Source organism: Chelonia mydas, chromosome 2 (assembly GCF_015237465.2).
Source record: "Chelonia mydas isolate rCheMyd1 chromosome 2, rCheMyd1.pri.v2, whole genome shotgun sequence".
Classification (NCBI taxonomy): domain Eukaryota; kingdom Metazoa; phylum Chordata; order Testudines; family Cheloniidae; genus Chelonia; species Chelonia mydas.
This window is the reverse complement of record NC_057850.1, coordinates 217,137,446-217,152,970: the sequence shown is the minus strand read 5'-3', so window position 1 is coordinate 217,152,970 and position 15,525 is coordinate 217,137,446. Positions and strand designations below refer to the sequence as shown.

General features: G+C 36.5%; 1 protein-coding gene across 1 annotated transcript in view; it reads right to left on the bottom strand.

Moving 5' to 3' along the window:
- LOC102944673 (1-aminocyclopropane-1-carboxylate synthase-like protein 1) overlaps nucleotides 1–15,525 on the bottom strand; it is a 31,655-nt gene that overhangs the window by 9,186 nt on the left and 6,944 nt on the right. The window contains exons 5-11 of the mRNA XM_037890700.2: nucleotides 15,458–15,524; nucleotides 12,891–12,988; nucleotides 11,541–11,618; nucleotides 7,669–7,769; nucleotides 4,114–4,200; nucleotides 2,738–2,783; nucleotides 53–194 (exon numbers count right to left, since the gene is read on the bottom strand). Coding sequence (XP_037746628.1) covers nucleotides 53–194; nucleotides 2,738–2,783; nucleotides 4,114–4,200; nucleotides 7,669–7,769; nucleotides 11,541–11,618; nucleotides 12,891–12,988; nucleotides 15,458–15,524 — 619 coding nt within the window. The remainder of the gene's footprint in view (nucleotides 1–52; nucleotides 195–2,737; nucleotides 2,784–4,113; nucleotides 4,201–7,668; nucleotides 7,770–11,540; nucleotides 11,619–12,890; nucleotides 12,989–15,457; nucleotide 15,525) is intronic.

Here is a 15,525-nt window from a genome sequence, read left to right as displayed (position 1 = left end):
ACTATCATGGAACAAACATCAATGAAGGTGGGAATATTTTTGTTTTGCTAACCTCTATCACTAAGAAACTGGCTCAGAACATACTGAACAGGCCCAGGACACCCATGAAAAACAGCCAGTTGATTCACGGCTTTCCGAATTTCATGACTTCTGGTGTACAACACTCCAACTCTGATACCACACATACCAAAATCCTTAGAAGGCAAAAAGAAAAGTTACAAATCCAAGTGTACATTTGAAGGCGGCAATTTCACTCTGCATCTATACTTAAAGACTGTAATTGGACCACACTGCCAGTTTTGCTCCTTTTATCTCAGGGGATAATACATGTGTTAAAAGGAAGGGGGAACGTTTCTCATTCTGATGCACAAAGGAGATGCATACTATAGAGATAAGTGTCCTAGAATTACATTATATAGGACAACTAGATAAGTACCGAGGAGAAATTAGTTTGAAATGCCAGTCCTGGAAATAGGTGTGGGTGATCTTGCTAACAGCAGTTCCTGCCTTAATGAATACTTCCAAAATTGTGTAGCTAACAGTATATACTATATTTATGTAAACTTGTTGCATACCTAACTGGGAAGCTACATGGTTGAGTGGACAGGCCACAAAGACCTAGGTTCTATTCCTAGCTCCGTCACTAATGTGATATGACCTTGAGCAACTCACTTAACCTGCCTGTATCTCAGATTCTCCACCTGAAAGATGGGGATAATTATATTTACCGACCTTTGTTAAGTACTGATGGAAAAAGTGCTATGTAATTATTTTTTCAGTTTATGATTCTAGCCCTAGAGTTCCTTCTTAGGCAAAGCTCCTACTGAAATCAATAGAAGTTTTACCTGAGTAGAGAATGCAGGATCAAGCTCAAGGAATTTCAGTTGACAATTTCATGGCACTAGTCACATTAAAATACACACAAGCCCAGTTCAAATATACATAAGCAAGACTGCAAATGACGCTGTTGTGGGCTAATACGTTTAGGGAAATGGCCGTCTTACTGAACAAGACAAAAAACAAAAACAAAAACTCCAGACACACACACCTCCTGCAACAAAACTCCAAATAAATTCTCGTCTGCCACTGAGAGCGTGAAGCTACTCAGAAGCTGAGAGCTCATTCTACTATCAAGACCACCCCGTGGTAATGTTTCCTACAGAACTGTGCATCTCTGCTGTTCAATCAATGAAAAAACTGAGTAACTGCTGGGCTACAGAGTTCCATGATTATATGAATTGATTGTGCCCTTTATTCTTGAAATTTTTGTTTTACAGTCAGTTACATTTGCATCAGATAATGCCATAGTGACGAAACACATAGTTTATGGGATTTTTGCAATATTAAATAAATTTTGCATGCCTTAAATATCTGCATTTATAGTCAAATCCAGAGGCTCAGATCCCAATTATTTTAGAAGAACACTGGTTTGAGGTTCTGGAAAAAATACTGAATGATGTTATATTGTATCTGACAAATAATGTGTGTTCAGGTAACTAAAGACTATCATGAATGCAGTCCTAAGGGGGCAGAGTTAAAGTTGCGTGTACAACTGTGATGTTGACATTTCCTGATTTTTGCGAGTTTAAACAAGAAGTCAGAGTTCTATAAATGTAAGTTTTTTTAATGCTATATATTTTACACCTATCAAAAGTACCACAAATTAATATTTGAACAGTGCATCCTTCCTTCAAAAATGAAGTAGGATGGAAGAGTAAAGCCTTTTTGTCTTGAAATTTTGTTATTTAACTGGTATTTGGTGATGTGGTATTTAATCATCACACACATTTTCTAGCATTCTTATGGAACTGGCTCAGTAGCTTTATTAGTACACCTACATTTTAAAGAAATGAAGGGCCTGCTAAAAGATGCAGAGTACATTGGGCACTTCCACCATGACGGCAAACTATGTCTATCTGTCCATGTTAGCTAACTCTATCCCAATGTAATAAGCCCATATAGCCCTGAAACTGTACAAAATTATATAGGATTTTTAAACACTACTACTACTTTATACTTTCAAAACACTGTATACACACTAACTAGTTGACCAATTGATAATATTCATGTACATAATTATTATCCTCATTTTAGAGATGGAGAAGACCAGAGGTGCTGGAACAATTTGTATAGTGGGGGTGCTGAGAGCCATTGAATCAAACTATAAATCTTTATATGATGGAAACCACTTCAAGCCAGGGGGTGCATCAACACCCCAAGTTCTAGCACCTATGGAAAAGACCTCAGACAGAGAGATAAAGTAGCTTCACCAACGTTAACCAGCAGATCAGTGACAGAATAAGGAATATAACTCAAGTGTTCCTGTCCCACAGTCCCATACTTTGTCTACTAAACCATGCTGTTGTTAGTGACCCAAATACAGCTTTGTTTCTGTTTTAGAAGACAGAGGAGGTGGAAAACCACAGATGAAAGATACCACCAGTAGACTGCACACCTTTGGCACAGAAGTTAAATATAATTTCCCCGAAGTGCTCTAAAATACTAATTTTCTGCAATTTCTCCTACAAGCAAAATGTTTACAAAGTGCTTGTGCTGCTCTTCACAAGCACTGAAAAGACTTTCCATTATTTTGACACTGTAAACTTGCAAAACTGTGTCCTAATGCTTCAAATTTGCAATAAGCAACTCCTTTAAAAAAATGATAGTGATATTCTAAGTTATTTTGGAGAGAAATATTCAAAACTAAACTCAGATATACTCAACATTCTAGACCTACCTTGCTAAAGCCCCACATAAAATGTGTCCGTTCTGGATCTGGTAAACTGGAGAAGGAGAAAAACAAAACAAAACTTTTACAGATGTAATTACAACTTCATGTTTTTGAAGATTACCACAACTTCCTTCAGACTAAATACAATAAAAGTGATTTTCAATATTACAACAGCTCTTTGGAGAAAGAATATAACCATTTATAGAGTAACATCACTTTCTTCATAGCTTTCAAGATTCTAATTAGTAACAGATCATTATTGCAGAATATTGATAGCCTGCAGCTACATAAATGCTGAGGTATTAATAAAAAATAAATGACAGAGGCTGAGACACAGGAATCTGTTAAAGATATTCTATTCATTTAGAGCCCAAATAGCAAAATGGAGTGTTTCTGTAAATGGCTCAAACTCCACAAGAGGGCTCTCTATACCTCCTGCACTTCATAGTGTTCTGAACTCCATGATGACTCTGCATATGAAATCATGGAAGTGGAGAAAGGGACCTATTTAGGGCATGTCTTCACACAATGTGGCTCCATTGAGCCACAGCCTCATAAAGGAAGAAGACTGCAGAGCAGAACACTAGATCCACAGCTCAGTGCATACCTTGGTTAGTAGCCTTGGCTTGCTACAGGGTGAGCTGATGATTGTATCCTTTAGCTCTATAATGTTGGGATGAATTTGCAGAGAGAAAAGCCTCTTTTTAAAAAAAAAAAAAAATTTTTTTTACCACAGACTTCATTCTGTATTTGAAAATTTGGCCCTTATCCAATTTTTCTTACGGATTATAGGAGAACAGCCAGATGCTTGCTGTGCTAGGCACATTTGGATTTACCTGGATAATTACGACTGTATGAGGTGCATTTCAATAAGTGCTTAAATACAGAGTTAAAAATGAACATTCTGTATTTTGTGAAAACAAAATTTATAAGTTGCCAAAATGCCTGTGTGTTTTAGTGGGGATATGTTCTTCCTCACATGCCCCAGGAAACCCAAAAGCGCCAAAATATCTGATTCCAGATGGAGAGAGGATAGAGTAGATAACTTGAAGGACTTCTGACATCTTATATAGAAAGAGTCCATTAAGGGCTATAAACATTCTAATGAAAACCTTAAGTGCAGTCTGTGTGGCAACAGGAGCCACTGGACATAATGAAGCAACTAGGAATACAAACTCCTCTCCCCACTCCTGGTAAGCACGCTGATGCATCTGCACTAGTTACAAGCAAGCAAACAATCTTGTACGCACCCAAAATAAGGCACTGTGCATTAACCAGTTTCAGTTACAAAGGTGGAGATATAAAGACTAGCCACCCAGAAATCTGAACAGATGGCACACATTCTATTTGGCATTATAATAGTAGAAAGCTACAACGCTTACCAATCTAAGCTAAGAACACTGGTGAAGGTGGTATCATCGTACACAGACAGCATATATATTTCATCTATTATTACATGTAATTGATATCTATGTATAAAAATAAATAAATATGTTAGAGAAGTATTTAAAAGTCAAAGTTTAACAAATTTCTATGTATAAATTACCACAATTATTTCCTATTTATAATTATACTCACCCCAGAGAAGTTTTACTCAAAATATCAATTCTTATTTATTTAAGATTACAAGGTTCAGTTTAAGCACTTACATTTTACCAACATCCATTTTTATATAAATCTGTACTTCCCAGCAGAACTAGGTGCAAAAGTATGTCTAAAATAAAATTCTACTGAGTGCTAAGAATGTCTCTGCAAGACAGATATAGTTCCCCACAACCAATTATTTAAAAACAAACACAAAATGCAGCAACATATTGTAGTTTACCATGCAGAACTTATTGCAACAAGACATGAATCTGAGTGCAATTCTGTTAGATAAGTGCATGGCGAGTTTTATTTAATATATATTCCCTTTTATAGTCCCAAAGTTAAAGCCACAAATACACAGCAAGTTGTGTGATTACACTGGATACCAGCATGCTTTGGGTATATTCAGAAATATAGAATCAACGGCAGGATGCCTTTAAACACCCAAGCAGTGCAGGTATTCCAGTGTAACAGAACCCTTTATTTTTATAATTTAAAAAAGAAAATTCAATTTCAGAACACAAAATTATTCTGTTTGAAAATTTAAGGCTCTTTTTTTTTCGGGGTGAGGGTGGATGGTCTTTTTTTCCCCCTCCAAAATGCTGTTTTACTACTGACTTTAGAAGACTGCTGCATCCTGAAGTCTGTGAGTCCTGACGCAAAAAAATACATTTGCAGTAGGACTGTCACTTAATCGCAGTTAACTCCCGTGATTGACTCAAAAAATTAATCGTGATTAATCGCAGTTTTAACTGCATTGTTAAACAATAGAATACCAATTGAAATTTATTAAATATTTTTGGATGTTTTTCTACATTTTCAAATATATTGACTTCAATTACAACACAGAATACAAAGTGTACATTGCTCACATTATATTAAAAGAATATTAATTGATTACAAATATTTGCATTGTAAAAATGATAAGCAAAAGTAACAATATTTTTCAATTCACCTCATACAAGTACTGTAGTGCAATCTCTTTATCTTAAAAGTGTAATCTACAAATGTAGATTTTTGTTGTTACATAACTGCACTCAAAAACAAAACAATGCAAAATTTAGAGCCTACAAGTCCACTCAGTTCTACTTTTCATTCAGCCAATTGCTAAGACAAATAAGTTTGTTTACATTTACGGGAGATAATGCTGCCCACTTCTTATTTACAATGTCACCAGAAAGTGAGAACAGGCGCTTGCATGGGACTTTTGTAGCTGGCATTGCAAGGTATTTATGTGCCAGATATGCTAAACGTTCATGTGCCCCTTCATGCTTCGACCACCATTCCACAGGACATGCTTTCATGCTGATGACGCTCATTAAAAAAATAATACGTTAATTAAATTTCTGACTGAACTCCTTGGGGGAGAATTGTATGTCTCTGGCTCTGTTTTACGCACATTCTGCCATAATTTCATGTTACAGTAGTCTCGGATGATGACTCAGCATATGTTGTTAATTTAAAAACACTTTTACTGCAGATTTCACAAAACGCAAAGAAGGTACCAATGTGAGATTTCTAAAGATAGCTATAGCACTTGACCCAAGGTTTAAGAATCTGAAGCGCCATCCAAAATCTGAATGGGAGGAGGTGTGGAGCATGCTTTCAGAAGTCTTAAAAGAGTAACTCTCCGATGCGGAAACTACAGAACCCGAACCACCAAAAAAGAAAATCAACTTTCTAATGGTGGCACCTGACTCAGATTATGAAAATGAACATGCGCTGGTCCACACTGCTTTGGATTGTTATCAAGCAGAACCCGTCATGAGCATGGACGCACGTCCTCTGGAATGGTGGCTGAAGCATGAAGGGACCTATGAATCTTTACCTCAACTGGCATGTAATTATCTCATGACGCTGGCTACAATAGTGCCATGAGAATACCTATTCTCACTTTCAGGTGACATTGTGTACAAGAAGCGGGCAGCAGTATCTCCTGCAAATGTAAACGTACTTGTTTGTCTGATTGATTGCCTGAACAAGAAATAGGACTGAGTGGACTTGTAGGCTCTAAAGTTTTACATTGTTTCATTTTTGAATGCAGTCTTTTTTGGTATATAATTCTAAATTTGTAAGTTCAACTTTCATGATAAAGAGATTGCACTACAGTACTTGTATTAGGTGAATTGAAAAATTCTATTTCTTTTGTTTTTTACAGTGCAAATATTTATAATAAAATAAGTATAAAGTGAGCACTGTACACTTTGTATTCTATGTTGTAATTGAAATCAATATATTTGAAAATGTAGAAAACATCCCAAAATATTTAAATAAATGGTATTATATTATTGTTTACCAGTGCAATTAATCGCGTGATTTATTTTTTTAGTCATGCGATTAATAGCGATTCATTTTTTAAATTCTTTGACAGCCCTAATTTGCAGTATTCAGCTTTGACAATTTATAAGAGTTCTGAGAACTCTAACTGTCACAATTATTTCCATGGAAAGAAAACTAGATCATCAGAAGTTATACAGTTTTATGTTAATTTGCTTCAAAAGTAAAAATAATTTCATAAACAGGATATTTTTGGTATGCGCTGATCAATGCATACCAACCTGTTATATTTTAGATCATCAGAAATTTGCTGCTGCTCTGAAAACCTAAAAGCATAAGGACAAATTTTTCAGTCCTTATTTGGGAAAACTTCCAATGATATTTCATTGAATTTGAATGTGTACAAAATTGCAAAGGCTAAATGTGGCAAATCTCCCCCATCCAGGCTTCAGGAAATTGTTAGATCCTAGAATATGAACTCTGAGCCAGAGGAAGAATAAAAGCAAAATAGAAGAGACTTTCTTTTTTGGGGTCTTCCTTCTCTGAGGAAGAGTAAATTGACTTATAAATGTTAAACTAGCTCAACATGAAGGATACCTTGATACCTGGAACCTTCCCTAGCCAATTAGATGCCTTTTTCACAATGCCAATTTTATAACATTATTATTTTGGTAATTTTTCAAATGAAAGTTCTATCTGTATTATACACTCTTGCTCCTAAAGACTTTGATAATTACCAATTTTCATTTTTTTGACACATGCATTAAACACAGAAACAATGCTATGCATACAAGAAAGCTTTTTGTTTAGTTGCACAAAGAGCTAACTCTCAGCATAGGGCTATTCATTCAGAAATAGCATCTTGGGTCCCACTTTAAGTAATTTCACTTATAAATTTCCCCAGAAAGGCTGCATAGAAAGGATAGTTATGGGATAATAAACTCTACAAGGAACCACCCCTCCCACAGGTCAATGCCCAATGGAACAAAATAAGATTACCAAAGGTGACTTTTATAACTAGCATATTGCATCATGGAAATTAAATCCCAAACAAATAGCGCTAGGACTCAAACCTGTGCGCAAACTCTAGACATTCTTTCAGTAACTGTGCTGGGTAAATGTCCCCTAATGGATTGTGAGGGTTGATCAGGATTAATGCTCTGACTCGGATGCCCTGAAAAAAGAAAAACTGATAGTCGGAGACGCCAACATGACGTCAAACAAATGACTAGCGAGGCTATAAAGCTGCTACCCCTTCAATAAAAAGTTATTAATAATTACTTGGTTGCACATGAGCACATATGATCCTTCTTTAATAATAAACCACTAAAACACAAGAAGTTCCGGCTACGCAACTTGTTCTCTAGTTTACCCAACCTTTTCAGTTAATAGCATCAAAGAAATATATCAAATAATTTACTGGCAAATGTAAATCGAACTAGCCCTAGTTCCATAAAAATATGAATACCAACAGGCAGGGTTATAATGCAGTATGGACCAAATTCTGCTCTCATTTACACTTCTAGAATCGTTCCATAGAGTTCAGTGGTGTTACTAAGGATACAGACTGACATAACAGAGCAGAATTTGGACCTTCATATCTCACAACCAGTTTTTGAGTAAAATTTTTTCACTTATTGCCTTAAAAAATTAAGAGCATCTAAGGCAGTAGAAGTATGAAATTTAAGTTTCTTGATGTCCTAAAGGAATTTAGAAAAGTTAAAACAAACACTGAAGTAAATAATTACTTATAACCAACTGTCTTGCTCAATCATGGAGGAAAGTACATTTGAAATAGAACTCTACAGAGTTTAGAGAGTTTTCTCCCCTCCAATTATAAAAGGCTGTAAATACTGTGTAGAGAAAAGAATCCCACACAAGTTATGCAAGTAGGAACACACAACTTAATGCTTTTTTTATATTATATTTTTATACAGTATGTAGTGGGACACTCAGGAAAAACTCATCCATTGAATACTAATGCAATATATACTAATTAGCACACACATTTAACATATTCTCTATCTAACAAAAAGTTTTATATTGCATACATAGCCAATTACTACAATGATTATAGCAAGAAATATAAACCGTTATATTCAAACAGTATGTCAATAGGAGGAATTGTCATCCACTAATTGATGTACAGGATAAATTTGGAATTAGGCCACACTTCTATTTTGAGTTTACCCCATCTAGTTTTTAGTGAACTGGCTCTGTTGAGGATTTTTCTCACCCCGCTCTAGCCTTCAAAGGAGGGCAGTTATTTTTAAGGGCAAAAATCCAAGGAACTTCTATCACACGTGAGACAAAAAACAAAGAGGAAAATGCATTTTTGGTTGTGAGAGAACATTGAAATCTATTCTCCCCTTGATATATGTAATTTACATTAACATTAATAGGACTTATGAGCATGAACTGAATGAGAAATAAATCTATTTTGGAGCCTTCCAGTAACAATTGTCCCAAAGCAGTTATTTGTAATATTATTCTTGAAAACAGCTTCAATTTTATAAGGATTGAATCATACAGGTCTCTAAAAGTTAAAGTTCATTAAATATAAAGCTTCCAAATAAAAATTGAACATGCAAGAGCAAAATTGCCTTTAAGATACAACATTAACAATTTTCCATTGATTTTATGGGACTTTTCGGCTAAGTTTGGGCCAAATCCTACAATCTTTACTATCTAAAAGGGAAAGATACTTGTCATAAAAAATTAACAACTAAACTTTCTCCCTGCTGCCTGCAAAATATATGATTCCAGTGCACTTTAAGTACCCTTCCACACAAAAAGCAGTGTCCTATTCAAGTCCTGATTTTTACAGCTATTTCGGTGTATGGGGAGGAGGGAATTATAGATAGTACACTGAAGTGTTATAATTAGAAGGGTAGTTAATGTAAAATTCAAGACTTTACAAAACTGTAACACAAGATTAATTAGCAGATGTTGCATAAAATTGCATTCAAGCTACTACAAAGCCCTTGATATTTAGTCAATCAGATCATTAAACTGAATATTTCCAGTACTGTAATTTTTGTTAAAGAGAGAGAGACAGTTTCATGTACTAGAACAACAATACGGATTACTTAAGAGTTTCTTAAAATACTGAAATTTTATTTGAGACAAAACCCAAGGTACGTCTAATACACAGATACATACACATGTTGGAACGTTACTGTTAAGGGACCATGTTCTCAGTTTAAGTGACAGAGCCTCTTAAATCCACCTTGTGGTCCCTTAGTCTTGCTTAATCTGCTTGCATTATGATACCAACAGAAACACTGATAGGTGACTGTATTAATATAGCAAAACCTGTGGACAACAGCTAACACAGGGACGTTAGCTAACGTGTCTTTGTTAGGATCTGGTACTACTGCACCTATGTGATGAATCCCAGTCCCAGCTATAGTTGGAACTGCTCTTCCTACAACCTAAATTGGACAGCTTCAATACAAATAAAGTGGAAGTGTACATCTCTGTATGGCCAAAAATGCTTTTACCAGTGGCCACTTAATACAGAGAAAGTTAACTGTGGCAAATAAGTCTTGTGAGGACAGAGACTTCATTGGTGACTGATGCAAATGACTATAGGAAGCAGATAGTCAAAAATATTAACAGAGACTGTGTTTAAATTTACTACAAATTTAAAAAAAAAAAAAAATCTATTTTAAACTGTAACATGCCCACAGCTTGAGATAGGTGCTGAAAATGATGAAATAAATGTTTCATGTATATAGAAGTCAAGCTAGTAACTTTCAGTAGGTTGTTTAACTCTATAACTATGTTTGTAACACATTTACTATAAAGAGATACAAACGTTTTGCAATTTTATTTGTAGGCTTTACTGTTGTTTGCAATACTGTCTTCGAAACTTAAACATTTTCTTCCCTACTGCAACTATGTCTTTTACCTTTTATCAAACCTTACTTTCCACCCTGTGTTAATTAGAAAACACAGAACAGTAACTCTACTTAGTTTACTTTCGTCTTATGAAACCAGTATTATCAATGCTACCGCCACAGCTCTGGTAACAAGATTTGCTAGTTATTATGTGTTCCCTCTTCTGGATGATTGAGCAAAACACCGCCAACAGGTTCAATATAAATAATGCCTTCATGTTTTTTCTATGAATGTGTGGATTTAAATAATTACAGATATTTAGAATTTAAAGTATATTCCCTACCAGATAATTTTAAAAGGTATGTTGTATTTTGGCCCAAACTATGTGACAAGCAACAGCAAAATGTAATAGACTATCACAAAATAAACACATGAAACAGAATAGGATGAAAGAAACCCAGAGTACAAGACAAACTGTGCAACCATGTTGAAGTCATTTAAGCAAGAATGCTTAGAATAAGGCAATTTAATATAACTTCAACAGAAAACTAAGGTAGTATTTTTTAAATACTTGAAAATCCTTGAAAAATAACTTTCTGCAAGGAGTGGTCTCTTGTTTTTCCAGGCTTTGCATCCCCCATTACCAAGGCCATGTTTCATGGTCCCCAGTCCTCTTGGCTAGGTGGAACTTGACAGGACTCCCTTCAAATCTGACAAGACTTTTTTTTTTTTTTTTTCAGTTGAACAGACCACTCAAGTAATGCTTTTACTCTTCTTAAAGACCTGAATGTGTTGCCTTTACTACACTCCAAACTTCTGTAAGCCCAGTGAATGAAAAACTAAGTCTACAAAAACATACATTTTAAGACTCATTCTGTACAAAGTAGTATGATGCAGACTCAATACATTATCACATTGTCTGGTTTATATGGGAAATTTAAGTCTTTTTTGTTGCCAGAGTTGTGCACATGCCTGTAATACTTTTAAGCAGTTGGGTTTTAAGCCAGATAAAATAACATTCCAATGTTGAGCGAAACTGAGTTATTTACATTGTACTTAGAGAAAACACAGACAGCTGGAGATCAGTTAATACAATTCCTACCTGTTCTTTAGCTCTCTGTAGGGCAGCCTCTAATTTTTCAACTGTTAATTGAAAAGGGTGACTTTCTTCAACAGTCACCTGTGCAAGACAAAACCGACAAAAAACAGTTAAGGAATCATTTCCAAATAATGCAAATATAATAGTAGTTAAAGTTTCTAAAATAATCCAGTCTAAATGGAAGGGAGCTTTAAAGAGGAGAGGGATGTATCTGATATGTATTTGCAGAAGTGATTTCTGGAAGAAAGCAATATCTGACTATAGTTATTATTGCTCCCCTTACCTTCTAAGGATATGTCTACACTCCAATTAAAAGCCCCTGCTTTGCCCATGCCAGCTGATTCGGGCTTGCGGGGCTCAGACTAAGGGGCTGTCTAACTGCAGTATAGACATTCAGACTTGGGCTGCAGCCTGGGTTCTAGAACCCTGTGAGGTAGAAGGGTCCCAGAGCTCAGACTGCAACCTGACCATGAACGTCCACACCGCAATTAAACAGTCCTGCCATGTGAGCTGCGGGCCAGCTGTGATTGTCTAATTGCAGCACAGACATACCCTAAGTGTGACTGCTGAATAGCATAGGCAAAGCAAGTTTTCAAAAACAATGGTGCAAGTAGGAAGGAGGAAAAACAAGCTACTGGAACAAAACCAAGGTCCATCTCCAAATTCATAACCAAGAATAATCCTGTCCACACATCAATAATTTTGTTTTTAAATGTTATCTTTATCCCAGACTGCTCTCGCCTTCCCACAGTGAACCAAAATGTACAACTCGAGAAAGAAATTCATATTCCAGGGCTAGAGAAAATAAACATTTACACAATGAATTTAACACTTGTGAAAGGTGAACAGCCAGTTCTGCAAAACTTATTCTGCATGTAAACAGAGCAGGTACTGTATAGACAGTTGAAGTATAAAGTTGATCATGCCATCCAACCAATATGCTGCAACCTGAACAAGACAGTCTTCCTCTAAAGATGAGAGACTAGGTGGGTGAGGTCATATGTTTTATTGAACCAATTTCTGCTGGTGAAAGAGACAAACTTTTGAGTTTACACAGAGCCCAGAACTGAAGAAGAGCTATATGTAAGCTCAAAAGTTTGTCTCTTTTACCAACACAAGCTGGTTAAATAAAAGATAAAACCTCACGCATCTTGTCTTTTGAATATCCTGGACCAACATGGCTACAACAAAACTCCAAACATCAAAAGATGAGAGGCTAGTTCAGTTTCCATGCCTGCTTTAATCTGTGGTCTTTTGTTGCTTTGATGCTCCGTGTGAAACTGTCAATCAAATTCTTTAACATACATTTTTGTGCGCACATATAATACAGTCTTTATTAAACTGAAGTTTTACCTCACTAAACAAAGGCACATGGACAGGTTGTATTCCACCATACAGCCAGGTTTTTGAATTTATTCCACCATAATATGGAGTAGGAATAAGATACCCATCTAAACCAAAAATGCAAACAAGAGGTAACATTAAACATTCCCATTATCAATTACTTCACTATACATTAACAGACTGACTCTGTTGTTTCCAAGAGATATATATAAATCTACTCTCACCATCTACTTTGCATACTAAAGTGAATGGCTACTGATACCCAGCATAAAGCAATTCGTTCCATTTGCCGAGTCACTTTCTGTTTTTTTTCGTTGCATTTTTAGTTCAATATCTATTTTGACAATCACTTATGAAGCATGAGTTGAAGGTGACCTGACCCACTGGGTGTTTCTTTAATATCAAAACTGGCATATGACTAGTGTGTTCTTAAATTATCATTTTGTTAATGGTCAACTGTTGCCAACTTTTCTTCAGGTAAATGCTGTAAATCTTAATTACTTTTTCTGTATTATACTCAGCTGCCAGCATCAAGTGGAGTGCCCCAAGGGTCGGTCCTGGGGCTGGTTTTGTTCAATATCTTCATAAATGATCTGGAGGATGGTGTGGATTGCACTCTCAGCAAATTTGCGGATGATACTAAACTAGGAGGAGTGGTAGATACAGTGGCAGGTAGGGATATGATACAGAGGGACCTAGACAAATTGGAGGATTGGGCCAAAAGAAATCTGATGAGGTTCAACAAGCATAAGTGCAGGGTCCTGCACTTAGGACGGAAGAATCCAAGGCACCGCTACAGACTAGGGACCGAATGGCTCGGCAACAGTTCTGCGGAAAAGGACCTAGGGGTGACAGTGGACGAGAAGCTGGATATGAGTCAACAGTGTGCCCTTGTTGCCAAGAAGGCCAATGGCATTTTGGGATGTATAAGTAGGGGCATTGCCAGCAGATCGAGGGACGTGATCGTTCCCCTCTATTCGACATTGGTGAGGCCTCATCTGGAGTACTGTGTCCAGTTTTGGGCCCCACACTACAAGAAGGATGTGGAAAAATTGGAGAGAGTCCAGCGAAGGGCAACAAAGATGATTAGGGGTCTGGAACACATAACTTATGAGGAGAGGCTGAGGGAACTGGGATTGTTTAGTCTTCAGAAGAGAAGAATGAGGGGGGATTTGATAGCTGCTTTCAACTACCTGAGAGGTGGTTCCAGAGAGGATGGTTCTAGACTATTCTCAGTGGTAGAAGATGACAGGACAAGGAGTAATGGTCTCAAGTTGCAGTGGGGGAGGTTTAGGCTGGATATTAGGAAAAACTTTTTCACTAGGAGGATGGTGAAACGCTGGAATGCGTTACCTAGGGAGGTGGTAGAATCTCCTTCCTTAGAAGTTTTTAAGGTCAGGCTTGACAAAGCCCTGGCTAGGATGATTTAATTGGGGATTGGTCCTGCTTTGAGCAGGGGGTTGGACTAGATGACCTCCTGAGGTCCCTTCCAACCCTGATATTCTATGATTCTATGATTCTATGTTATAATGCCCATTTGATCTTTTATACAGAATATAGGTTTTTATACTGCACCATTCACTGTGGTATCCAAGCACCACAGTTGTATATTGTCAGATACAATACAGTCACTTCCTTTTCAAATGGATGTTCTTTCTTTTCCATCTTTTAAGGTAGCTCCTTCCATGCAACTCCCTTATTATTTAAGCTTTTATTTCTGTCATGATGTTCTACACTCAGAACTTTACAACCAGTAGTTTGAAACATACACATGGCCACTGGCTTGACTCCAAGATTTGCATTCCCTCCTCCTTCTCCCCATCCTCATTTAGGTGCTGCAATGATATAAGTAGATCTTCTTTTCCTTGCATCCTACTTATTCCTGCGTACTGCGGTATTTCCAGGGTAGCCTATTCATATCCTTATTTAATTTATATGTGTATTTATCATTTGCAGTCAATATTTTCTGTGGTTCATGTAAACAAAGTCTAGAAGTAACGCTTGCCATTTTGATTAATCTGTATACTACCATTGCTTTTAACACTGAAAACTTACATTTCCATACGTTTTCAGAACATTCAGCAACAGTGCTTGTCCCCAAAGTTTACATCTTATAGGTGCCTGAGAGGGGTGCTCTCACTATAATAGAGAGGAGGAGGCTGGCATGGTGTTCGCTGTGAGGGCATTGAGACTCTGGAATTCACTCCCTCCCATTATCCAAAACTGCCCAGATTTGGTGACCTTCCAGGCACGCTGAAAGAGCTCTTTGACAGGGATTTTGGAGAGGACTAAATATATGCTTTCTGTAATAATGAAGCGGTGAAAACGAATCTCTGTAGGTGGCTACTTGGATTTCTATTGGAATTATTATTTTAATGTTGCTGGGATTTTTGTAATTAATATGTCAGGGCACCTAGAGCCTTGGATAGGTGTCTTTTATCCCTTTTAATATAAATACAATAAATAGCTAGGTTACTGCCACTGTGGATGACATACATTCCTTAAACTACAGGTGAATTTCATTTTTTTTGTATATATAATGCTTTCAGATTAAGAACATTTATTTTTAAGCTTACCTCCAGGATCACATAACACAGTTGAAAGGGTAGCAAAGACAGCACAACAGCCACTCATAACAACTATC